This window comes from Beta vulgaris, chromosome 6, assembly GCF_026745355.1.
Source record: "Beta vulgaris subsp. vulgaris cultivar EL10 chromosome 6, EL10.2, whole genome shotgun sequence".
Taxonomy (NCBI): domain Eukaryota; kingdom Viridiplantae; phylum Streptophyta; class Magnoliopsida; order Caryophyllales; family Amaranthaceae; genus Beta; species Beta vulgaris.
In genome coordinates, this window is record NC_079207.1 from 7346317 (window position 1) to 7373290 (window position 26974).

Consider the following 26974-nt stretch of genomic DNA (forward strand, 5'->3'; position numbering starts at 1 on the left):
GGGTGGTGGACTGGTGGTTAGGGTTAGGCTTTATGGTTAGGGTTAGGAGTAAGGGTTATGATTAGGGTTAGTGTTAGTAGATTAGGATTAGGATTAGAGATTAAGTAGGATTTTATTAGAGTTAATGACTAACAAAATTAACCGCCAGTCATTAAGGGCATTTGGGTGTATTATCATAAAACTGAGGGGGTATCAGGTGTATTTTGAAAAGTGCAAGGGTATTCCGTGAATTTTCTAAAAACTCAGGGTAATTGGTGAAAATTTCGTATAATTTTAAGATAGATTCCTAATTTTAAAAGTGTAACAAATCTGATTTACTAAGCAAACCTTTTATCTAAGTCATGATTAGTACAAAAATCATGCAAGGAGGTAAGGATAAACTTAATTAAAACTTGATAGACTTGTCATATAATGTCAATCTGCCACCTAAGACCTTTCTTGCATTGGTGATATCTTTAAGATTCATCATTAACTTCTTCCATTAGCATGAAGAGTTAGATAAGGCCTAAGGAATATTAAGAATATAAGTCTTTCCCCCTAAGATACTTAGTAGCTAGAGACCAATAATTAATCATACCCATGCTTTAAGTAACATCATTTAATTTCCATGTATATAAAATTTGTTTCAGCTTTTAGACAATTTTAGCCAATCCAATAGAAGTTAGGGCTAGAATTATCTAAACACTTATTTTGAAAGAAAAAGAGAGCGTATACACAATTCTTTGATTTCATAAAGTTACAGCGTTGGGTTAGATATAGGCGATAGAAAGAACGAGAAAAGTTTCTCTTTTGTTAGTATTTTTTTTTTAAAAAAAAGATCTTCAAAGCTATTTAAGTTTAACTTTTTTTAAAAAAATTTTGAAGGGAGCTATTTAAACTTTAAAATATGAAAATAACAATGTAAAAGGAAAGGCGAAAATCGGTTTTGACGTTAGCAAGGTTTTATCAAATTAAAACCGATAATTTCCAGCCTCCCGTGACATTCAGTATCAAACTATTGGATGTGCATTGGCTCATTTACAAGGTCAACAAACTGATGCACCAACAATGTGAAATAAAACCTAATTTATGTCATGAAGACCAGTCTTCATTCCCAAGTGTAAGAGTGGTATGCATGGCTGGAGTAGTTTATATTCTGTCATCTGGTCTTAAACAGAAATCTCTTCAATCAATTTAGATAATGCATGCACATGTTATTGTATATAATGCATATGTTATTATATATGCAGGATAAATGCTATTTATTAAACATATGCATGATAAAAGCTACGTATTAAATAATACGCAACAGTTTGAAATAATGTTCTAAGTGCTGTAAGTTTATGAGCAAAAAAAAGTCAACAACGTATAATGTGATGATCCTACATATATAAGGATACTTAATTCCCACTTCTTTGCATTAATCATCAACTAAAAGAGTTGGTTCCCCATTTCTCCCTTATTTTCTAGTGTTGGAAAGTTTACACATTTTAACCAACTATGGCGAAAGATCCTCCATCTGTGATGAATTTCAACAACAATAACAAGAAACTTATCACTATTCTTAGCTTGGATGGTGGTGGAGTCCGAGGCCTTATTCCTGCTGTTATTCTTTCGTTTCTCGAGCAACAACTTCAAGTATGTATTCTCATATGAATTCACTTCTATATATATATATTTTGGACCGTTTTTCGGAAATTCGTGGTAAAATTAATTCCTCGCACAGGGTCACTCACCCAGAGATCCAACAAGACCTAATCCCCTTATATGTATATGTATTATGTTTTGCGCTTTTCCATTTTTCCTATCTATATATGTACTCCACATATAGGGGAAATTTTCCCATTCATAAGGATGTGAATGTGACTTTGTTCATAACATATGTCGGTTGTATATTCAACATCAACACCAAATGCTATAATATATTGAATTGTAAATGTTGTATGTGAGATTTAAATGAAGATATCACCGTGTATTAGCTATATTAAGATTATGATACGTTTACTTTTTTTAACATGGAATTTAGTAATACCCTGCCATACATCTGGGAATAATAATGATATTGGAAAAGCATGTACGAGAAAGATACAGATTACAGATACAATCACGTAATGCATCAGATTTTGTTACCCATAAGCATGTACTATAGTTAAATATCTTGAGAATGTCCTCTTTTTTTTTTTTCTTCGTATTATTTATAATCTTGTTTTAATTCATAGATCAGAAGAAATCATCCCAAATGAAGAAATATACTACCTCTGTTTTTTTAGTTGCAACGATTAGACATTTTCTATTCACACTTTATGTCTAATCGTTACAATTAAAAAAAAACAGAGGTAGTATAATTTTAACATTTTTTATCAAAAATAATAATTAAATATGCTTACAATATAATATCCGCTTTTGCGAAAATATATCATATTCATAATGCTCTAGCTAATCACTTTTAGACTATGCGATATGCCATAATCTACTTTGTATGTCCTATAATTAAAACGTGAAATGTGACGATAATTATATGATGTCTATGTGGCATGATTTTATTTTATTTTTCGGGTGAGAATGATTATTTTAAATTGAATTGCTAAATAATTTTTTGTAAAGAAAAATACAAAATGTGAATGTGTGTATTTTTCTATATAGAACTTGGATGGCAAGGATGCAAGAATAGCAGATTACTTTGATGTGATTGCTGGATCAAGCACAGGAGGTCTTGTAAGTGCAATGTTAACTGCACCAAATCAGAATAATCGTCCTCTCTATGCTGCCAAGGATATTGTTCCTTTTTACTTGGAGCACTCTCCCAAGATTTTTCCACAGACAAGGTATATTTTTGCTCAAATATTTAGTCCTCTTAATATTATCATTACTACTCCCTCCATCCTAGAGCTGGTCAAGATTAGCCCGATTCGGTCCGATGTTTTGGCCAAAAATTCCGACCTACAGGCAACCTAGATTCGGAAAAACAGGCCAAATTTCGACCCGAAAAGCCAGCTAGGCCCAACCCGACCCGCAATACCAGGCTTTGACGCGGATTTTTATCGTTAATAATCTTAATATCTGTAATTACATATTTGTAAAACTCATATTAAAAGTTTGATTTACAATGAGATAATCAAACAAGACCGGATGTGACTATGTTTTATCTTATTTGTTATATTTTTTTTAAAAGATTTTCTTTACCTGTGAATAATGTCAAAATTAAAAACGGAAAATCTATTAATTGACACAAACAAGACATTGCTAGTGATGAAATAAAAGTACCCATAACTAAGGCTAGTTTGGATGAAAAAGAAAACAGACAAAGATACAAAGACTATAAAAAATGTAATTTAAGCAACATGTTAACGTTAACGTTAATGTTAATGTTAATGTTAATGTTAGATAATGGATTGATTATTGTTACGACTTTTTGTTTTTCTTCTACATGCAGCGGACTTTTTGGTCAAGTAACAAGGTTTGTGAAAGCTATGACAGGGCCTAAATACGATGGAAATTATCTGCACAATTTGTTGAAGGAAGGTTTTAAAGTTACAAAACTCCATCAAACACTAACTAATCTGGTCATTCCAGCTTTTGATATTAAGTTGCTCCAACCAGTTATATTCTCTTCATTTAAGGTTGGCTTGTGTTTATTAAAAATCTTATTACTTTCTCCGTTATGTTTTAAATGAAATATTGGATGAAATGACACTATTTATTGATAAACTAGCAATTTAAGCACGCAATGCGTGCCTTACTATTTTATAACATGATTTATAACTATTTTGGGCATAACAAAGGTAAAATTTGAACATTAGACATATTTTTTTGTTGACTAAGCCTATATCACTTAACCAAACTCGAATTTAATTAATTATTTTATCATACTTTCTTTAAGATTTTTAAAATTAAAACTGATAAAAGAATGTTACGCGGATTTATTAAGAATTTCTTATATTTTCATCAACGAAGTATTTTGTTTTAATTAAATCATTTCACTTTAGAATTGATTGTGTTTTCCTTTTTGGTTTACTACTTGATTGTGTATTGATCGATCAAATATTTGATTGATATAATTTTCTTTGTTAATTTATTATGTTATATTTGAATTTGATTTTCTTTCATCTTTTTTTGGTAGAGTAGTTGATTGGGGGTAATTAAGTAAATTTATTGGAGGACACCATAGCTCCCCCCTTCCCTTATACTCCCTCCGTTTCCTAAAGATCTTCCCACTTACTGTTCCTACAGATACCAAGGAAAATCAAGTTGTGTGGGCATGATGTGAGTAAAGTAGGAGAGAGAAAGGGGTTAAGATAAATAAACAAATAAAAAGGGGTTAAAGTAGGAGAGAGAAAGGGAGTAAAATTGAATTAATAATGTAATAGTGGATCATATGATAGTGACATGAGAGGGTAAATAGGGAAATTTGTTTTGCCAAATAAGAAATAAAGCAAAAGAGGTAAGATCTTTTGGAAACATCCTTAAACGGAAAGTGGGAAGATCTTTAGGAAACGGAAGGAGTATAATAGAGATTATGACTCTAATTTATTGTCATTATATAAAGAAAAACATAGTCAAGTGAGATCTTGTTAGATTCGTCTCGATGCATACTATTAAATCATAATTTTTTTTATATATATCTTTTACGTGTACATAACTAAAAATATTAATGATTAAAGAAATGTGTTGGGTTACGTGAAAAAACAAACGTTTCATTTAAAACAGATCGGAGGAAATATAGAGATTTTTTTTACCTAATTAAATATAAATACTGTCTTTGATGGCTCACTTACTCTTTTGTAGTAAAAGTGACATTTTTCAGGTAAACATATGACCTCTATTTTAAAGTAACTCATTTAATTTTTAAAGTGGCTCATTTAATTTAAAAATGACTCTTTAGAGTATTAACATTGGCTCTGTTTGGCATTACTAGCTGAAAATAAACTGAAACTAACAAGTTAACTGAAACTGATAAGATAAAGCTGAAATTGATAAGGTGCTGAAACTGATAAGGTATCTGATTAGTTTAACTGTTTGGCAAAATTAATTGATTAAGTTGATAAATTATTTTAGCAAAATTAGTTGTTGTCAAAATTTTGGAAAGATTTTCCAAAATTTCAGTCACCTGATTGTGAAAAGGTATATTTTTTAACTTATCATTTAAGTCATTTTAGCCACCTGAAATTTTATTTTTAGATGCTCTCCAAACACTACGAATCATTTTAGCACCTAAAATATGTTAGCACCTTATCATTTAAGGTAGCTAAAATGCTTCCCCAAACAGAGCCATTATTGATTTGTTTTTTATCGTGAGAATAAGTCATGAAACATTGCCTATAAATTAAAAAAATCACCCCACTCCTGATATTTTGATGATTTATTTAAGTCATGGCATGTCATGGGTGGGAGCATGGGAGTAGGACCTAGTGCTTAGTATTTGTTGTGTTATTTACTAATCAATTTGTTTCGGTAAGGTGGTCTTACAATAACTTTACTACAACTTTATAAGACGGTTTTGCACGAAATTAATATTTATTTATCACTTATAAAAGAAATTCTAAGAGTAAAAAAATTAATGGAAAATTTTCTAAAATATCCTTAAGGTCTGGCTTAATTCTCCAGATACTCTTATTGAATTTGAAGTTCAAAGTACCTTAGGAAATTAATGCACTTGAATTCCGGTGTATAATAAAGGTATTTTGAGCCCAAATACACATCTCAGTAGTATATGAGAAATTCCTCAAATGTGAGGAGTAATTTGAGAATTACGTCAAACTTCAGGAGTACCTGAGAAAATTTCTCAAAATTAATTGCTAAATGAGTATGATAATATACAATATAAAGTGACTTTAATTGTGTTTATACAGATTGCAACTCAACCTTCTCTAAATGCAAAGCTATCAGATATATGCATTGGTGGATCGGCTGCCCCAACATATTTTCCTTCCTATCATTTTCAAAATACATTTGGAGATGAAAACATCAGAGAATTTGATCTCATTGATAGTGGAATTGTGAATAATAATCCGGTAAATACTATATACCCTATGTTTAAGGAATAAATCATACTCTACGAATTAACTATCAAAATAAGGGTTTGTTCTCCCCATCTTATTTTCAGTTCAATTCAATTCTGAACAATACTTTTATATCACTATTCAGCAGTTGTTTTATGCCGAGGAGAACATGCCCTTAACTAGTAATTTTGGGACTAATTTTTATTGTCTATGGACAGACTTTATTAGCTATGATGGAAGTAAGCAAGGAACTAATAGTGCAAAATCCAGCTCCTCATCACATGCATGATGAAAGGTTATTTGTTATTTCAATAGGGAGTGGATCAGCTAAGAATGAGCATAAATATAATGCTAACATGACTGCAAATTGGGGGCCTCTTTCTTGGATTCTTTACAATGGATCATCTCCTATAATTGATTGTCTCTTTGAATCTGGAGCTGATATGGTTGATCTCCATAATAATGTTCTTTTCCAGGCAATTCAAATCCAAGATAACTATCTTCGTATTCAAGTAAGCGCTATGCATATAGTATTATACGTTCTAAAATGAATGCAATACTTTACTTTTTAGAAGTTTCAAAATAAATGCAATATTATGTAATTTAACAGTGTGCTCTCTATTTCTGTCTTTATTACGTGAGTCCTCCTTTTTCTTTATACTAGAATTTTTTGCACGCGATGCGTGTTTGAATTTTTTTTCGAAACAGAAACTATTTTCTTCAACATAAGAGTCAAAAGTTGAACATTAGACATACAAAGTATAATTGTTTTTAGTTGTAAAATTTGATCGGTTTAGTTTCTGTCACTTAGGTCTCTCACCATTCTTTTTGTTTTTTTTTTTTTACTTTTCAAAGTTAAATTTTATGAACAAAATATAAATTTTATTGAATTTATTTATGATTTCTAATATTATAATTTTTTAGTTGATTTTTGAATTAAGTACAGTATTTTATAAATTGTAAAGAAAGTAGACACTTTGATTTCAAGTCAATTTTTTCACAGGTTGTAGTTTGTAAGTGAATTTTTAAGTTTTTATAAAGTTTCCTCATTTTAGTGATTTGCATAACGTAAATTATGCAATTTTATGATTTTAGTTGACTTGTGAGTGATTGTTATAATTATATTTTTGGTATTTTTGTTTAAATCCCCCTTTGATTTGTAAGTGAATTTGTAATTTAGAATGGAAAGAAAGGCAAAATAGGCATTTCAAAAAAGGACACCATTGTTCCCCCTTCCCTTATATAATAGAGATTTGTCTCCCTTCTTTGGTTCTTATGCTTCCCTGCCATATTGCATTTATTTCATAGCAGAAAAAGTATATTCGTTCTCATTGGTGGAGCATTACACGTCCAGCTATCAAGGTCGTCTTGGATATTTACGGAATCCTGTTATATAATGAAAATTGGATCCTTTCTTTCACCTTAATGATTAATTGATAGATTGATTTATTATTGATAATTATGAAAAAATATTGATGACAATACTAAAGTTAAAGATATGGCAGGTTGAATTTTTGGTGAATTATGGAGTACAGAGATAGCATGATATTTTTCAAATTGGACCTTTCACATAAAACCAAAAAAAATTTGAATTAAGACCATATGCGGAGGGTCTCTTTACACACCCGCAACTACAGCCTACCTGATATCATGTGCACTATGTGAATTGTACAAACTGACTAGCTACTAAGTGGATTTTCCTTTCAAACAAGTTAACATCAAAATAAGTTAGTGCTGATTGTTAAGTGTTGAAGAAATCATAGTTTCTGTGACATATACACTCCATGCATACATGTAGCTTAGCTGCTTAGGTCATGATATAAAAATTGTTAGTTACACCATGCATAACAAAAAGTGCATCCATTTTATTATTACATCATGAATAATATCCCTTATCATGTATATATAGAATAAGTGACATGTTTGATAAAACTGTCATTTCGCAGGATGATAGCTTAACAGGAGTGACAACATCACTAGATATGGCAACAAAGGAGAACATGGAAAATCTAGTGAACATCGGTCAAGAGTTGCTGAAAAAACCAGCTTCACGAGTTGACCCTGAAACTGGATTGTTACAACCTATTCCAAATATGGGCACTAATGCAGATGTTCTTACAAGGTTTTACACAATCTTATTCCAACAACTCTATTTTCTTACTTGACTACTACTGATTTTAATCACACCCTCTACTCAATCTGTCTATTTAAAACTTTAGATGTAATAGTCACATACCCACATATGTTATATTTAAAAATATTTGTCACCTTTCTTCAAAAATAATAATATATAATTGGATTTTTTAATTAGAAACTGGAATCGCTTTTTAAGATAGTGCTATCTAAATTGAGTGGCGAAAATTGTGTAAGATATGGTCAAACAATTAGTACATAAGAGTCACATTTATCAAACACTATTTCGAGTTTTCGACTAGACAAATATAAATAGCTAAATGAAAAGTCATTTACCAGACTAGGCCAACACCCTACATGTATCAATCACGCACTGCAACAATTACAAGTATATGTAGGTGCTTAATGCAAGTTTGATTAAGCATACATAAAAACATTAAGCATACTTGATTGTAATAGGCGCTTTTTGCCATGACTTATTAATTTATCTAGCTACCGTTGTTCACCAAAAAAAAAAAAAAATCTTCATAATATTCGTCATCTCTGATTAACAAGAAGTCTTGTTCATGTGCAGGATGGCAGAACGACTCTCAAATGAAAGGAAATTTCGAAAGGGACAAAACTGAATCAGATAGAAGAACATGCACTTGAAAATTTCTCATTACTTAGCCACTGCTGTCTTTTTTCTTATATGTACTAAACTAGGTTTTAGATCCGTGCACAATGCACGAGAACTATTTAGTATAATAACAATGTTTATATATCAGTTACAATGAAAACGTGTAAACGATTCTTACGTTAACTTGATAAAAAAAACTCTGTGTTTAAGAGATATACACCTTTATATTAATTATAAAGTTGCTTAACATATACATGATACTGATATGTTTTGGAAGACTTCTTTTTAGTGCAAAACGAAATTTATTAAGAAGTTACTTCCCCCGTTCTATTTCTATAATATTGCAAAATGAGAATTTTACACTATCCATTCACCATCATAACCTTTCACTATATATTATGATTTTTATGTCAAGAAAAATATTGTCATGTGGGGTCTTGTTAGATTCGTCTCGATATATACTTCAGAATATCAACTTTGTATAATTTTACTAAAAAATAATTAAAGATATTAATAGTTAAAATAGTATATTAGCAAACGTGAAAACTCAATTGTTGCAGTAGAAAAAGAACGGAGGTTGTATAACATAGTCATAAGCAAAGCCAACAACACCTTATGTTGAGATGACAAAGGTAAATTAATGATCTCAACTGCTTCAAAAAGGGAGAAAATTTGCACGAACTTGGTCTTATCCTAGTAACCACTTAGGGGTCAATTGTCTTAGAAACCCTCTCCACATTACAGTCTTTATTTTTTACTCGAAATGGCCTTAAAGTGTTAGACTTCCCATGTTCTTTCTCATAAATTAGTACTATTAGGCAATTTTTACTCGTGACTGAGAAATGGCTACATAAAATTAGCCATGACTAAGAACTTGTCTCGGGAGATACAAAGCTACCATGTGATAGGGATTGTCCTTGACTTTAACACATGGTCGAAAAAACTGTCTTTTTTGAAACATCATAAGAAATTTTGTTCCAACTGACGGAATAAGTACCATATGGGGTATAAATACCTTATTCCCCGTTGCAACCTGAAATACCACAATTTCGATGATATATTGCATCATACCTTATTCCAAATTGTGTGTATTTTTTGAAACATCATATGAAAATTTTGTTCCAACTGACGGAATAAGTACCATATGGGGTATAAATACCTTATTCCCTGTTGCTACCTGAAATTACCATCATTTCGATGATATATTGTATCATACCTTATTCCCCGTTCCATCTGACGTAATGAGTATCATACGGGGTTTCCCACTTTACTTTTTTGCCTAAATACCTTATTCCCCGTTCTACTTGAAATAATCCTTACTCATTAGTTTCTTCTAAAAACAATTTTAGAATATATTAAGCCACCACAATTTTAATATTAAGAATAATTTAGAAAATGATAATTTTGTATATTAAACAAATATAAATACACAATACTTGTATAATGTTTGTGTGTTATATAAGTTCTCCATATGATTTTCATTTCAATATTATCTTTTACATCAAAGAAAAAGAAGCTGTCAAAACAAAGTGCATAGGCAAATTAACAACTTTTCTAATTCATAACTTCTAATCTTTCAACAACAGTTTTACTGTCTTATAGACCAACTAAAATTGAATACTTATAAATCCCTCTTTTGATATATAAGCTTGATATATAATTAACTCATTTTGTTGATTCACCTTCTCAATTAGTGTCTCGAAGCTCATTAAAGAAAGCTATATTTATAATTTAAGCACATGGGCCATGTTGCACTCTCTCTGCTAATCCTTTATTTTAGAATTTTAATATAAAATGGGCCAAATTCAAAGTGTACATTTTCTTTAAAAATGATATTAATCAAGCATAAGTTCATAAGTGGATGTATTTATATTTTTTGTTTCATTTGAATGTAAGAGCGTGGAAAAATTTTGAGTGATCCTAAGGTTAACCCTCTTAGATATAATAAAATATAATATTAAATATATATATATATATAATATATATATAATAAATTGGAGAGAGAACAATCATAAAATTAATGTCTGAATGTACTCTTGGCCAAGGAAATTTCAATAATTAGAGGGTTGGCAACCCGTTGGATCACCTAATCATCTAAATTTTTTCGAACTTATATCGTCATAGTTTTGTCAAAATAAGTTGAAGTGAACCGACCCTTATATGTTGGTTTTCACTTTTTTACCTAATTTAATTTCTTGTTTCATATATTGTCTCTTGTCTTACTTCTCTCACTTTAAGGGACTGTTCTCCCCAACTTATTTTCAGTTCAGTTCAATTCCTAAATTGTTATCATTACTATTAGTTATAATTTAATTCAATTCAGTTCAATTCAGTTCAGTTGTTTTATGGTAAAGAGAACATGTCCTATCTCAGTTTTTTTTTTTAAAATAAATTAGTATGTATTGGTCGTGGATATGATTTGTTATGATGATTCATATTAGCCCACCTTAGACCACTTTGGGACTAAAGATTGAGCTATTATTGTTTTTTATATGTAACCTCTGATCATAGTCATGGTGTGACTATTATTATTGCATTTGCATTTCCTCCTGCACGGGCTAGCATCTCATTATATTCATTACCAATAATGAATAAGAAAAAAAAAATTAATTAGCTGGCTAACATATTATCAGGATATAATATACTACTTGCTTCACATTTGCAATTTTTTTCATTCAACCCATCACACATGAGTTGTTTTATAATTCTTTCATAAAGTATGATATATAATAGGATGATTATGTCATATAGGAACACCGCGAAAAAGGTAAAAGAGTAAACAGAGGAAGGAATGAAGAAAGAAAAAAAAAACACCACACTCAAACTCAACCCCCCTGCATAAACCATTTTTTCTTTTTTCTCTCGCTCTCCTCCAAATCCTTCGATCTCCACATTAAAGAGAATACTTGAATAATTCCATCTCTTCTTCCTGTCTCTATCTCATTTCTAGAGAAGTGAGAAAATTGTTAGTCACTTCAAATTATTCTCATTGGCGAAATTTTAATTGTTAGGGTTTTTCGTTTCTCTCTCATCTAATGGCAGTTTTGGGGTTGGAGTTTTTCTCTTTCCTCTCTATTGGTTGGTTCCCAGTTGCTACTGCCGTTTTGTTGTGCATGTTGCATGAATTGTTGTTTTGTAGGAGTTTTTCTCTCTCTTTTTTTTTCTTACTCCAATTGATCGAATTGATACTCATTTTTGGATGAATTACAGCAAAAATGAGCTGACTCACTCGCTCTCAACTTACTGATTGCTCATGTCCATGGCCGACTCATTTATTTTGCTTTTGGTTCGATTTTTCTCCGACCTTTGATTATTCACCTTTTTTTTACATAATTTTCTCTATTTGAGGATTCTCAATTTGGTGAGATGTTTTGAAATTGTGATATGTAATATTTAATGGGTTTAACATAATGTTTGTGAATACTTATGGTTATAGAGTTGGTATTAGTCCTTTCTTTGCCTAAATTATAGCAATTATAAAACAATCAATTTCCTAATAAGTGGATATAAAACCGGTAACTATTGGATAAAAAAAACTTCTCATAAAATGATCTAGAAAAATTGTTGAACATCCTTCAGCACAGGCATGTATCTCAAAGAAAAAAATAAGAGAGAAAAAGAATAAAACATCTTTGCATGCATGTGTATATACTTGCACGGATTTATAATACAATCATTCAATTGTGTGTAACTAAATTTCCTTAAAGAATTTTTAAAAAAATTGACACGTGGCTTTGAATTGTGTATATATTCTTGCACGGATTTATAATACGGTCATTCAATTGTGTGTAACTAAATTTTCTTAAACAATTTCAGTATCAAATCTAAAATCATCCTGCAAATATTTTTCAACTTCAAAAAGAGTAGCTGAATGGAATATTTGATAGGAAAGGAAAAACCTTGGAAGATTTGCTTAAGTGGAGATTTCCTTCTAGTGAGGAATCTTACTTTTACAGCCCAAAATCACGGATATATCTTCAACTTAAGGAAATGGGAGGTTTCCTAAAGCATTCAATGACTGATTTTCAAAATTTGGGAAACTAATAATAAAGGAATCAACCATAATCATTTTAATGGAATGTGACACGTGGCATCTATTTCATTGCTCTATGAATGTGGGGTGAATTGTGAGAGCAGAATTTCTATGAGGCTGCCACATAGGCTAATTTTTTCTTGCTTTAATATTATATATGATTTGTTACATTCCTGTGTGTCTCATCCTAAACCTACAATGCAAACAGATATTATCCAAACCAAGTATAGATTCCATGATTAACCTATTTTCTAGCTGGAGTGTATGAACTTTACATGAAAGATATTCATTTTCATTTTCTTTAAACAATTTTATTATTCGGTGTACTTTAAGCTCCTTTCATCATTGTGTATTTAAAGCAGCCATTTCAAAAGGATAGATTGGAGGAGAAACATGAGAAATGGCAAATATACCAGGCTTCAATATGAGCCAGATCCCATCACAGCTGAAGCTGTTGTTTGCTAATCAGTTGCTTCTAGTTCTGTTTTGATCGACCCCGGGGCTAAATGATACTGCGCTTCAGAATAGTCCACTTCATCACCAATTCTCCACCAAGAAATGGGACTTGTTGAGTTTAACTTTCTGAGAGAAACAGTAATGATATTAACAGAAAGTTAGCTTTTACATAAAACAACTGTTCACTTCCCCAGTAACCAGTTCAAAAACTAAAAGCAACATACAGATGACATAATCTTATAGTAATGTTACATCATATTGCTGAGATCTGATACTAATGTTATGTTTTTTATAAATTTTGAGATCAACCTCAGCCTCTTTAAGCTAAATACTTCGTCTAGTTGGCTATAGATTATATAAAATGAGCAAAGATGCAAAACTATAGAGCTAAAGATCAAAACCTTCAAGAAATTCCCACATTAAGCTTCCAATCAGCTGGATTGCTCTGATATCAAACTTGGAGCCCCTGGAACACTTTGAAGTTTCCATCTGTGTAAGGTCAGAATGATGTTAGTACTCAACAATTACAAAAAGATAAGACCATAGATACTATGGATAAATCAACTAACGACAATCCCTTAAGAAAGGGTCCTATATCTTCTTGATATTAGGTGTCCTCTGAGACTAAGCACTCAATGGTTTAGCTTAAAGTATCATTATGCTCTATCGAATGTATAAACTGGTGTTACTTTTCTTTGTATAAACAGAATTTGATTCATATGCAAAAGCACAGAAAAGAAAGCTTAGGACTTGATGGCTCATCTTAAACAAGCACGCAAGAAACGTTCCTAAAGCAAAGCCAGGAGAATGACAGTGTTTGTATCAACTAGTAGACATCCAGGCATGCAGCTATGATGCATTAGGTCACAAAGTCCATTCCACAAATGATGCAAAAATTATGCAATGCTAAAAGAATTGGCACTCTACAGAACTTACCAGAAAACTGGAAAATATTGCCACCTTTCTCTTTTCACCAGTAACAGTTGCACAATTAGTACCGTAAGTCCACAATTGGGAGACCCTCTCAAAGTGAGTCTTAGTTTCACAGACGTATCAGTTGCACGTCAAAATATATTGCTCTATTTCGCCATTATTTGCAAGCTCTCATTAGTAGTATCCTCTCTGCATCAAATGCAAGCACAATCTTCCTCTTCAGGAGAGGCATCTACTTTCTAAATTGAAATTACAAATTACAACTGGAAATCTTCAGCAAGTGGGCTTTTTGTGAAAGTGGCATAGACCTGTCAAAAGTATCAATTTGTTGGATCGGCTTCAAGTCATGTCCATTATGTAGTTGTTTTTCGAGGGTTTTCAGGCTTCAAAGTATAAAACAAAGAAAAAAAAATATTGTTCAAAACCCTCAGATTTAAGCTCAAATTAAATCAGATTTTGTGGGCGTATTCCTATTTCACATATATACAATCCAAGAATGACAACATGCAAAAACTAACTATCAAAGGCAGAAACTAAAGGAAGATTGCAGACAGAATAAGAAAATGTTCCTAGAACTGCGTAAGTGTGAAATTACAAATACCTCTTAAGTTCCTTTCTCTGAGGCAGTCAAAGACTTGACACTTCCCAAATCCTTAGCAACAGGAATTCTATGAGCACGGATTCCCCCTCTATGCAACATACAAACTTAGCTTCGATATAGCAAGAACAAGGGAAATTTTCTTAGCATACACGCCAGGAGACTTCATTTTTACTTTGAACCGCCACCTATATGTCATGGGAATAGCAAATTAGTAGGAAAGAAGTGCCACATGATTATGCGATACAGGAGTTTGATTACGTGCACTTACAATATCATTACTCTGGTAGAAGCTTATCTTGGAGTTGGGTATCACAATCAACTATGAACTGACAGAACTCAACTGCATAGCTCTTTGAACCCAATCATCATTTTCAGGTATCTCGTCCATTGGTGTATCACCATAACAAAGAGGACTGTAACCAGCATCCTCCATATTAGTAGCTAACTTTGCCAGCATCTCATATATATCCTCACATGCTTGATGCTTCATATCTTTGGACACAAAATAGTTTACACAACCAGAAGTCTCTATCCAACTGCAGCCAACTTCCTTTCTCTCACCCCTCTCTCGCATCTCTTTTCTGACTCTATCGGCAAGTTCATAATATCCTTCATCTGCATATACATTTGACAGTAGTACATGGTACCCGCTCCTACTATTCCTAGACTCCATCTCGAGTAACTTATTGGCAGCGATTTTTGCCAATTCATATTGTCTGTGAGTTTTGCAGGCTGCAAGAAGTGAACCCCAAGCTTGGATTGCACTACCTACCTCTCCCAAATTTTCAGCCAACTCAAAGGCCTCCGTAAACCTTCCATCTCTTCCCAGCATGTCCACAACACAAGCATAGTGTTCAATTGAAGGTTGAATCCCATATTTTTCCTCCATTGACTCCAGAATCTTAAGGCCTTCATCAACCAATCCAGCATAGCTGCAAGCAGATAATACTGCAATGAAAGTGATTGCATCAGGTCTTACACCTGAACTTTGCATTTCATCAAATAAGTTGAGAGCTAAAGCTCCCACTCCATGATGGCCATAACCCAATATCATGTTAGTGTACGTAACAGGACTCTTAGTGGGGGCTGAAGCAAACACGTTTTCAGCAGAAGCAATTACTCCTAGCTTCGAATACATGTCTACTAAAGCAGTGCCAACAAAAACATTTTGGTCAATAGAGTGACGGATAGCAAAACCATGAAGCTGCTTCCCCAAGGCAATACTCCCAATTTGACTGCAAGCTGGGAGAATTGATGCCAAAGTCACAGCATTTGGAAGCACATTTCTCTCAAGCATTTGGCGAAGTACAATAAGAGCCTCTACAATCATTCTATTCTGTGCGTTACCAGAAAGCATGGAATTCCATGTTGCTTGATCTCTGCTTAGCTCATCACTTTCTTCAAATAAAATTACTGCTTTCTTTATTAAATCGCATTTAGCATACATATCTATCAAATAGCTCTCCATACCCTGAAACTCGATCCCTTTCCTTATTAGATATCCATGAGTCTGCTTGCCAATGGCCTCACTTCTTAGATTCGATGCTGCTGAGAGTATAGCTATAACTGTTACTGCATCAACTATAAACCCCTGGTTCTGCATCTCGTAAACAAGCATCAGTCCTTCTTCATCCAATCCATTCTGCACAAAAGCAGTAATAATAGTATTCCATGACACAATATCTCTGTCAACCATCCCATCAAATACCTTAAAAGCTTCCTGAACAAAGTTACACCTCGAATACATAACAATGACGGCATTTAGTACTGTGACAGAGAAAGAAGTTGATTTCTTCACCACATGAGCATGCAGTTGTTGACCAATTGGCCCATGCTGCAATTGTGAGACAGTAGTTAGAGCAGAAATGTAACTAACATTATCAAGTGAAACATGGTCCGAATTAAGAGCTTCCACAAAAAGATCAAGTGCCTCGATGCAGCAGTTGTTTTGCAAATACCCACCAATCATGCTATTCCAAACCTCTACATTCTTGTCCACACACTCATCAAAAATCTTCCTCGCGAACTCTACAGAACCCATCTCTGAGAACATAACAATAGCTGAGCTGACAGCAAACAAGTCATCAGCATATCCACCACCAAACTTCAGAAGCATCCCATACATAACATTGGCAACCTTGTAATCACAAATACCCGAAACAGCTGGAAACACATTAACAAAACTAACAGGAGTGGGTTTAATTCCCATTATCATCATCAACCTAAAATGCCTAACAGCCTCATAAAATCTCTCAGTCTTAACAAACCAAGAAATCATAGTATTCCAAGCAACAACATTCTTCTTTTTCATTGTACCAAAGACTCTACGAACCGTATCAACCTCACCAACCGTATTTCCAAGACAAGTAGAATACATATTCAACAAAGAATTATACACAATTCTACTAGCATTGAGATCAGACCTTATAACATGGCAATGCACAGCCTTACCAACCTTTAAATTCCGGGTATCGGCACACGCCTTAAGAACAGATGAATATGTATATGAATCACATTTAATTGAAGACATAGACCGCATACGTGAGTAGAACAAAAGAGCCTCAAAGGAGAGACTGTTACAAATAAACCCAATGATAATGGTGTTCCAAACAACAGTAGTTGGTTTAGGCAAAGTGTCGAACATCTGGCGTGCAATAAAGGGTTGCCCATCTCGACAAAGTTGGCTTAAACGAGAACGAATTGTTGGGGTTTTAATGGCTTTTGAGGTCTCATCAATGGAGTAAAGAAGTGGGTCTTGGAGAGATAAGTTTGTAGAAGATAGTTGTCTGTGAGGAGAGAGATTGTGGGGTGGAAGTGGAGTAGGAAGTGGTAAAGATGAAGTAGACATGGAAAAGATGGGATTTTTATGATTTTCAGAGCTCTGATTTTGTTTTCTGCCTTTGTTTTTCTTCTGTTATGTAGTAATTCTGGAATAATTCCATGGATTTTTGTTGGTTATGGTCTCTTCATCATTGGTGATTGACGAGCCTTAGCCAGTTAGCCACACTAGGATTTTGGATTGAATAATACTCCTATAGTCCTATCTGGCATATCACTTTTGAGGCAAAATTTTCATGCATAAATTTACCCATTAGGCCAAATTCTAGTACAAGTGTTGCCTAATTTGCTAATATAATGATAGAGAAAGATTGTCATTTTAGAAAGACAATTTTTAGAATTGGATCAGGAGCGAAGCCAGAACTTTGTATTTACGGGGGTCGAAACTCTATATATACACAACTAATCTATTTACGAGGGCCGAAACTCTATATATATACAACTAAATCTTTAAATTATATACAGTTTTAGGGAAGTTACTAAAGCATAAATAGAAGTCTTAAAATTTCGACCGGGACCGCGGCCCTCCTAGGGCCCTCAAAAGCTTAGCCCCTGAATTGGGCTGCTATGAGATAATCAAAAGTTGAGACCTTTTAAAGTAAATCGATCACAGTTGGAATTGTTGGTGTTAATTTTTACAATTAGATAGAGTATGTCCCTATAATGTAGTGCATTAATAATCCTACTTGAAAAGTGATATGAAAATATTTACATTCGAAATCATAAGTTCCTAAATTAACGCTTTCTTTTTTCTTTTCTTTTGTTGCAACATTTATCATTTGAGAGAATTGTATATTACTTACTCCGTCCTACTAGTTGTTAAATTGTATTTTTTTTTTAATGTCCCAAATAGTTGTCAAGTTTCAATAATTAGCAATTAGTCAGAAGTAATATAATAGGTGGAAAATAGCATAAAAATGATTTCTCTTATTAATTTTCATCCTCCAAACGTACATCTTCCAAACGTAACAATTAATATGTGACACATGGTGTATGGGAATCCTCTATTTTATCTTAATATATCTCTATCATTTCTTAAATTCTTGTAAGGTAATCCAATGTTGCAAGTAATGAAACAAACAAATGAAGTAATATTCTAAAAAAAAATGTATTTAATACTTATATATAAGTATACAACCCTAAGAGTTGCATATTTGAAAATCGAAAAACCCTCTCCTACATAGTTACATAACTAATAAATTAATAATATTCCAGGAAATACTCCATGTCTAATGCATCTATAATTAGGAATTAGGTACTTATTCATCAAACTTGAATGTACCATGTTCACAATTAATTTATTGTGAATGATATAGTCAGTTTTCATTTGATATAGTCAGATTACTTTTGACATAGTCAGTTTTGTATGATATATAATCACATTTTTTATAGTTAGTTTTTGTATGATATAATCTATTTTATGATATACTCAATATCGTATGATATAGTCAATTTTTTTTTCTAATATAATCAATCTTTATATAATAAGATTAGTTTGAGTGCATAATAAATTATTGTAAATACGACCACCCATACCGCCATACATACGTTGTGGGACTTCTGTCCAGAAATGGCAAACGAGTCATATAAGTCGAATCAATTTCGAGTTGGGTCAACAAGTACGAGTCTATTTTGGGTATACTTCTATCCATCTAGTTAAAAAAATAAACCCTTCAACAAAAAAAAGTTGAAAGAAATAATGAGGGTTTCATTTAGATTTCAGCCCTTTTTTTTGTGTCATCCTCCCCCATTTCTGAACTATCAAACACGGCAGCGAAGTGCGATAATGCTCTGATAGACTGAGAAGAGTTGTAGAAGAATGCAACATTTTCTGGGTATTGTTAAAGAAGCTAACTTTCTACATATTGAGTATTCACTATTTCACCACTTTTCTCTTCCAATAAAACGCTGAAAATTCTGGGTTTCAATCATCAGGTCAGTTTTAATCCAATAAAGGGCAAAACTTTATTTCTAATTTCGTTTGTGGGTCTATTTAGTTTTTGCTCATTTCACCTGCTTCAATTCTATATATTTGTTGTTTCAACTTAAACTTAAACTAAGCTCCAAGAAAAAAATTACACCCTTTGATTAAATTAAGCTTAGTTCTTAACTTTGCAATGAGAATTTCTGGTTTGAGTAATTCCTCAATTCTTGGTAATTTAGCTAAAAATAAGCGGAAATTAATACCAATTCCAAATGGAACAATCCCTGATCCCAAAGGTCAAGACCTTGATTTTGTGAATGTTGCATATAGCCATCTTATACACTCTGATTGGGAAAAATTGGAGAAATTATCAAGTGGTTTTACCCCATTTAGATTTAAGCATGTTTTGTTGAAGATGAAGAAAGATTATGTTCTTTCATATGAATTGTACAAGTGGGTTCAGCTTAAAAATCCTACTTTTCACAACCTTGAAACTCATTCCATGATTCTCCATGTTTTGACCAAACACCGGAAATTTAAGTCTTCTCAATTGATTATGAAGGATATACTGAATTCGAGCTCGGTTGATTTGCCTTTTAAGCTGTTTGAGGCGATATTGTACTCGTATCGGTTGTGCGATTCATGTCCTGCTGTGTTTGATGCACTTTTTAAGACTCATGCTCATATGAAGAAGTTTAGAAATGCTACAGCTACTTTTTGCCAGATGAAAGATTATGGGTTTTTACCCACAATTGAGTCATGCAATGCATTTATGAGTTCTTTGCATAGTTTGAATAGGGAAGATATTGTATTAACCTTTTATGGGGAAATTCGGAGGTGTAGGATTTCGCCGAATACTTATACTATGAACATGGTTATTTATGCTCACTGTAAGATGGGAAATATGGACAAGGCCATTGAGGTGTTTCAGGATATGGCAAGTATGTGTCTCTTTCCTACTGTTGCATCACATAATATACTTATTTCCGCGTATTGCAATAAGGGCCTCCTCACCTCGGCCATAAAGCTAAAAGCCTTGATGGAAAAGAATGGATTAAAGCCAGATAGTGTTACTTATAACACACTTATTAACGGGTTTTGCAAGCAAAAGAAAATGCATGACGCAAACAAGGTTTTTAGTGAGATGAAAGGTGTAAATGTGTCTCCTAATACTGTGACTTACAATTCTTTGATAAACGGATATAGCCAGCTGGGTAACAGTGAGAAGGGATATGAACTCTATGAAGAGATGATAAATATAGGGGTGAAGGCCGATCTTCTGACATATAATGCTTTGATATTGGGATTCTGTAAGGAGGGTAAGACTAAGAAAGCTGCTCTCGCAGTTAAAGAACTCGACAAGCAGAATTTTGTCCCAAACTCCTCAACATTTGCTGCTCTTATTTTAGGACAATGCACGAGAAAGAATTCTGAACGTGCATTTGAACTGTACAGAAGTATGATTAGAAGTGGTTGTCATCCAAACAGTAATACATATGAGATTTTGATTTCCTCCTTCTGTCATAATCAGGATTTTGATGGAGCAATTCAGGTTTTGAGGGAAATGTTGGGAAGAAATATAACTCCTGCTTCAACAATACTTTCTGAGTTGTGCAATGGGCTTTGTGAAAAAGGGAATGAAAATTTGGCTGTAAAATTACGCAATGAGGTGGAAGCTAGATCTCGTGGCTGAGGATTTCAAGAATTCACACAAGACTATTGATGTCTGAATATGTATGGCTTTGTCTGACGAGCTATACTTTCCACTTTCCAGGTCTGTTACTGCATGGATGCATTTGCTCCGTTCTTTCGCTATAAATATTATATTTGGCATTTTTCAATTGTGTAACTATTTCCCAGTGGATGTAAAAGTCCAATGGCCCCAATCGGAGTCACTAGAGTTTGTGGAGATTGCCAAGGAATAGGGGAATCAAACTCTGATGCCACCTAGGGCACATCCTTTCATAGATCTCTACCTTTATTTTGGCTGGAATTGCACAGCATTTGATTGTGTAATTGTATGTCTAACAGTTTGAGTCCTTGGATACAGTTTAATGTTTATAATACATCTGCGCTATCTAACTAATTGTCTTTGGCAATTTGCTAATATATTTAGCGGCTTATTGTATATATAGCCTCCTTTCACTTTTTAGTTTAAACTTCAAGAAATAGCTCCTTTGCCCGTCAAAAAAGAAAAGAAATAGCTCCTTTTAAGCTGTCAAGTATCTTCTTCAGATATGCACATGGGTTGTAGCTGATCCAATGTATACACATGACTAAGAGCTTATCATATGATGCATAACTGCTAAGAATTAAGATGTTCATAAAAATTTACAAGTGATATCTAATATTTTTCGCTACTTCAGCAAGTATTATGATCCAATATGATCAATTATGAAATATTATGTCTTGTGACCTTTTTTGCTTGTTATTTAGATCAAATGCAGGAGCCAACAGTGCATCCAGCTCCCCGTGACCCTTTGGTCTTCAGTTCACTTAGCAACAGCAGCATAGAGTGAGCTTATATGGAATGGAGGTCAGGTTATATCCAGATTTTCATTTCTTTGCTGAACAGTAACATATTTATCATAATAGGATATTGGGTTGTTCTAGTGTAGGATCCATTTGAAGTCTTTGATATACATGCTTGATCTTGGAGTATGTTAAGCCGTGAGGTTTCTGTGGAGTACATAGGTTAGCTTATGTTCCGACCGATGGGGAATTGCTCACAATATTAGGTGAGTGGTGGAGGCAGGAGACTCTGCACGGACATTGTCGAGTGGCATCACCCAGATCAGGCTCCAATTTGATTTTAAGCAGCCTCTGCCACCTTGTGATCTCTGCACTAAAACGCATCGACTTGATTGACGAGGAAAATATCAATTTGATTTCAAGCAGCTACATATGGTCTACTTAAAGTTTCGGGGGACTTAGCTTGACAGAGCGGTGCAAGCAACGGATATTCTGGAGATTGCATATGTATGTTGTTGATTGAAGTTGTCAAATATTCGTAAGGTGTAGATTGGTGCTCGATTATTGTTATCGAAAAATTTCTTATAACAGTTGCTACATAAACAAGACTTCAGTTTAACAGAGTAGCTGTTGCATATCCATTATCTATTTTAGGTGATATCCTCTTTATTCAATTTTGGTAACTAGATGTTTCATTGAGTCTTTATTTAAATTATATGGCTTTTTCCGATCATTCGATTTAACAAATAGCGTCATTCTAACTTCACATTGCCAATCTCACCAACATGATCTGGTTTTGAGGCTTGTATTTTTCGGCTTAAAACAACTGAATTGAAATGATATGTGAGAGTAGAAGTATTGTCCAGAGTTGAATCGAACTGAATTAAACTGAAAATAAGTTAGGGAGGATAGACCCTTAGTGTATAAACAGGAATGAGTGACATCCAATGATGAGTTAGATGTAACATGAATTATGAATTGGATCAAATCTCATTAAACAAATTCAGGCTGTTTAAACTTAAGCATATACTACAACATTTTTGCTTTTTTGGGTTCGATTCTTGAAAATACATCTTGATCCGGCTCAAATCTGAATTAGTTGGAGTCTAATAGGCTCCGGTAAAAGAAACATAAAAGTCGAACCTATCTTCTTAACCATGAAATAGAGCATCGTTTTATTGTTATGCACCCGTGAAACAACCTGAAGTCCACAAAGAATTTGAACTTACTACAAGATTATGATTACCAACCAACATAAACCCATAAAAACCTAGAAATTCTGAGACTTCAAATAATCAGAAAGTGTGATACGAGAGATAGGATGGTGATGATGATGATGATGATGATGATCCTTCTTTCTCTTAAATTGTTTAGTTGTCATCTTTAACACCTTCTTCCACCCCTGCATCCATATTGTAAAACCATTACAATAATAAGAGAAATTAAGCATACATTACACATTACAGACTATAGTCAGTTTTTCCGTTTTTGGTTTTATGAAAGGGTAAGAAAAACTTAAAATTAATCATACTTATACCAAACACGTCAATATTGATAACTGACGACAGAAAACTGGAAACTACGAAACTGACAATTGGATATAAAAAAACAATTGTTTTACCTTATTGGAAGGAGGAGACTGAAGATTAGAAGGGCCATTGTTAAATTTCAACATCTTCTTATTCTTCTTCTTCTTGTTTTGAAGTTTAGCATTGAAATTGAACCCAAAAGTGCACAACTTTTTCTTGATACTATTACTTGACATGGGATTTCTATCAAATGAAAGTCTTCTAGTAAAATCAGGAGATATGGTGTTTAAGCAGGAGAGGGAGTGAAAACGAGGGACTAAAGGGGACCAAATAGAGCTTTGTGAGTAGTCGAAATCGAAAGCCGAATTATCAGGGAATTTACAAAGAAGATCATTAGACATTGAAGGTTGTAAGTATTGAATTACTATTACTTCTTCTTTTCCTTTCAATGTAGCTTCTTTTATTTCTTCTTCCATGGAATTTTTTTTTTTTTTTTTGATTGGGGAAGTTAGTTTTCTCTGTTATTGTTCTTTTTTAGTAGCCGTTGAGTTTTGTGGGGGTGAAAGTGAAAGAAGAAGAAGAAGAATAGAGATGAATGTTGGGAGTTAAGACATAATAAGAACAGTGGAGTTGGGAGGAAGGTTACCGTTAGAAACACGCCAAAAATGAGCAGTAATTTAAATAATGTAATTTTGAACTGCCTCATTTACCAAAGAAAGAAACTTATTTTACCTGGTGACTGAGATAATTATGGTATGTTTTATTTACCTTGTTTTATTTTTCAGGCAAAGTTGGTCTCAACATTCTGAACTATAGCTCGGGTACACCCAACATCGTCAACTACGACTAGTAGCCTACACACTACCAACTATGGGGTGGGTGCATTCTGTACCATAAATGAGGCTAGAAGCCTAAAATGTTGCCGAAGATAATGGGTTTTTATAGTATAGACTGCACCCCACCCCGTAGTTGGTGGTGTTTAGGCTACTAGTCGTAGTTGGTGGTGTTGGGTGCACCCAATAATTCAGGGTGTTGAGGCCAATTTTACCTATTTCTTATATAGTGACTTTTTTTCATGAATTAGCATTAGATCTACATTAATTGTAGACCAGGTCCATATAGGGAAAAACTTTGTCTATCCATCGGGTAGACTATCCACCATTAATAAAGACTTGTTGAGAGTTGTGGTAATGGAATCCAACTCAACATAATTAATATTTTTTTAATCCTCTATTAGTAGTGGGTTGTCTACCCGGTGGATATGTGTAGCAATGTCCATTCATATAAGTTTTTTTACTCTAAATTTTAGGTGAATGTTGTTTAGTTGGGTGATTAAAAAGGGAATCTCATAACTTACTCTAAAATTCAAGAAAAAGTTGATGGAGTTTCTCTTCAAGCACCAAGCAGTGCAAACTTTTTGAGGATAAAGCATTAAAGCCATTTGCTCCACTCCATATTCCTTACTATATAAAGAAACTTTTACAATTAACAATTTGTCTAGAATCTAGTGCAACAAAAAGAATGTTAAACATGGCCCTAGTTTGAGTAGAAAGCAAGCAATACATTAATCACTGGAATCTGGATACGCTAAATTTGTTTAAGATATTGTTGTACCTAGTTCTCCCCTTTCAAGCAAGCACATATTCCAATCAAGCTTCATAAGGAAATGCATATATTCTATGCTGCATTGCTCTCAAGTTCTCTATAATTAAGGAGTGATTTTCTCTTCTAATCCATTGCTTTGCAATTTACATATATACACTCTCCCTAAGTTGCTAAATTTTTTTGAAACAAGTTTCATGGATGTCTTCTTAGGAACAAATCCAGCTCAATCATGTATTTTCAATTTCGTCTTACTCGTGTCCATCTCCATCTCAATTTTCTCACTTTTCGACGTTTGTGGTATGATTTACTTTCGTTGCATGCATGTATTGATTTTTTTTTCATTTTATCGAGATGTTGAGTTATAACCATATTATAATTTTTGACCCTGATCAATCTTAAATTATCATGTGTAGAAAAGAGTTTTTTTATGCGATAATTAATAATTGTTTGGACTATAGACTATGAGATAGCTCCAAAACTAAGCAACAAAGAGGTGGCTAAATGGTTGATTAATTAACTGATTTTTATGCTTTGATGATTTGATTATAGATGCTGGAAATTCCATAGAGAAATTCAAGTTGAGGCCAAGTTTGAAACTTTCATACTATTATACTTCACAGGATGACTCATTTGATCTCCCAACATTTGATGCATATGATTCTTCATTGTTGGCACCTTCACCCTTAGCTCAACCTCCTATCAATTTGATCCCCAACCCACCAACTAGTTTCCCTAGCCCAAGCCCAAGCCCAAGCCCAAGCCCATTTGGAGCTCCTCCGCTCTCGGAGCTACCTAGTAGTGGGCCTAGCCCACCCCCTAGTGATCCATTTGGGCCTCATCCTGGGCCAACTCAGCCCAAAGGAGCTCCGATACATCGTCCAGGCCGGGAGTATGCAGTGTGGTGTGTTGCTAGGCCCACAGTGCCTGAGACCATGCTCCAAAGAGCTATGGACTACGCTTGTGGAAATGGGGCGGATTGTGGGTCGGTCAATCCAAAGGGCCCATGCTTTGTGCCCAACACTTTGGTGGCCCATGCTTCCTATGCTTTCAATAGTTATTGGCAAAGGACAAAAGTTGCTGGTGGCACTTGTGACTTTGGGGGCACTGCTATGCTAATCACGGATGATCCTAGTAAGTAATCCGTTTAAATATAAGACATTCATCCTTTACAAAGATTTGTTTTAACTATAAATATCTTTTATTATATATTCTTTCGTTCTATTTTGTTCTTTTTATTTTGACTTCCACGTTTATCAATGCACGTCTTTGACCTTAAATATCTTTCATTGTGTATTAATAAAAATTATAATGATTAAACATTAATAAAGTACTCATTGAGATGAATCAGACAAGACCCTCATGACTATATTTTTTATCATATGCTGAAAATAATTTAGAAGATTATTTTCGATTGTTAATAATATCAAGATTATTAAATGGAACAATAAAAGAGAATGGAGGAGTAATAAATAAAATATATTAAAACTTAACCATTAAATTCATCTTGAAAAATATTATAATAATTTTATTTTCTTATTACTTTTTATCAGCATAAATTGAGAGTATTTATGGTCAAAATTTGACTCGAGCATCATGCAAGTCTTATAGGTGTAAAATCTAATTCAAACTATATAAAGTATTATGAAATCATGTATCATGTACTCATAACATCTATTAGTTTGTAATAATTAGTGAGAAAATGCTTTAATTTATGCAGGTTTTAATGGGTGCAACTTCATCTATAGTTGATCGACCGTTGATGAGGAGAAGATTAGTACTAAAGTATTTTACCATCTTTTTGAGGTTGAACTTCTATTCATTGTCCTGAAATTACCTAAAATCGTCCCAACTAT

The 26974-nt window shown here is 33.3% G+C and overlaps 5 protein-coding genes across 14 annotated transcripts; 3 read left to right on the forward strand and 2 right to left on the reverse strand.

Moving 5' to 3' along the window:
• The first annotated feature begins 1479 nt into the window (after positions 1–1479).
• LOC104895607 (patatin-like protein 1) lies at positions 1480–6529 on the forward strand. The gene is made up of 5 exons (XM_048647222.1): positions 1480–1617; positions 2623–2827; positions 3457–3599; positions 5829–5990; positions 6197–6529. The coding sequence occupies exons 1-5, from the start codon at positions 1480–1482 to the stop codon at positions 6527–6529; spliced, it is 981 nt and encodes a 326-aa protein (XP_048503179.1).
• A 6340-nt stretch (positions 6530–12869) lies between these two features.
• LOC104895379 (pentatricopeptide repeat-containing protein At3g22150, chloroplastic) lies at positions 12870–17830 on the reverse strand. 7 transcript variants are annotated; one of them, XM_057395621.1, is made up of 6 exons: positions 15022–17830; positions 14754–14938; positions 14156–14460; positions 13621–13708; positions 13177–13345; positions 12870–12956 (listed from the first exon to the last, which is right to left on the reverse strand). In XM_057395621.1, exon 1 carries the CDS (start codon positions 17599–17601, stop codon positions 15073–15075), a length of 2529 nt encoding a protein of 842 aa, XP_057251604.1. In that variant the 5' UTR covers positions 17602–17830; the 3' UTR covers positions 12870–12956; positions 13177–13345; positions 13621–13708; positions 14156–14460; positions 14754–14938; positions 15022–15072. The 7 variants fall into 7 exon arrangements, with proteins under 7 accessions (XP_057251604.1, XP_057251602.1, XP_057251600.1 ...); XM_057395619.1 differs by adding an exon at positions 14461–14535 and having other exon boundaries at positions 12870–13345; positions 14156–14341; XM_057395617.1 differs by having other exon boundaries at positions 12870–13345; positions 14156–14341.
• A 1448-nt stretch (positions 17831–19278) lies between these two features.
• LOC104895382 (pentatricopeptide repeat-containing protein At4g26680, mitochondrial) lies at positions 19279–25809 on the forward strand. 4 transcript variants are annotated; one of them, XM_057395563.1, is made up of 3 exons: positions 19279–21289; positions 21952–22051; positions 25671–25809. In XM_057395563.1, the coding sequence occupies exon 1, from the start codon at positions 19709–19711 to the stop codon at positions 21206–21208; it is 1500 nt and encodes a 499-aa protein (XP_057251546.1). In that variant the 5' UTR covers positions 19279–19708; the 3' UTR covers positions 21209–21289; positions 21952–22051; positions 25671–25809. The 4 variants fall into 4 exon arrangements, with proteins under 4 accessions (XP_057251546.1, XP_010680169.3, XP_010680171.3 ...); XM_010681867.4 differs by lacking the exon at positions 25671–25809 and adding an exon at positions 22129–22565; XM_010681869.4 differs by lacking the exon at positions 25671–25809 and adding an exon at positions 22134–22565.
• LOC104895381 (hypothetical protein) lies at positions 22978–24278 on the reverse strand. The gene is made up of 2 exons (XM_010681866.4): positions 23609–24278; positions 22978–23389 (listed from the first exon to the last, which is right to left on the reverse strand). The coding sequence occupies exons 1-2, from the start codon at positions 23990–23992 to the stop codon at positions 23258–23260; spliced, it is 516 nt and encodes a 171-aa protein (XP_010680168.2). The 5' UTR covers positions 23993–24278; the 3' UTR covers positions 22978–23257.
• LOC104895609 (glucan endo-1,3-beta-glucosidase 12) lies at positions 24182–26260 on the forward strand. The gene is made up of 3 exons (XM_057395548.1): positions 24182–24188; positions 24302–24337; positions 25671–26260. The coding sequence occupies exons 1-3, from the start codon at positions 24182–24184 to the stop codon at positions 26258–26260; spliced, it is 633 nt and encodes a 210-aa protein (XP_057251531.1).
• Positions 26261–26974: the final 714 nt, after the last annotated feature.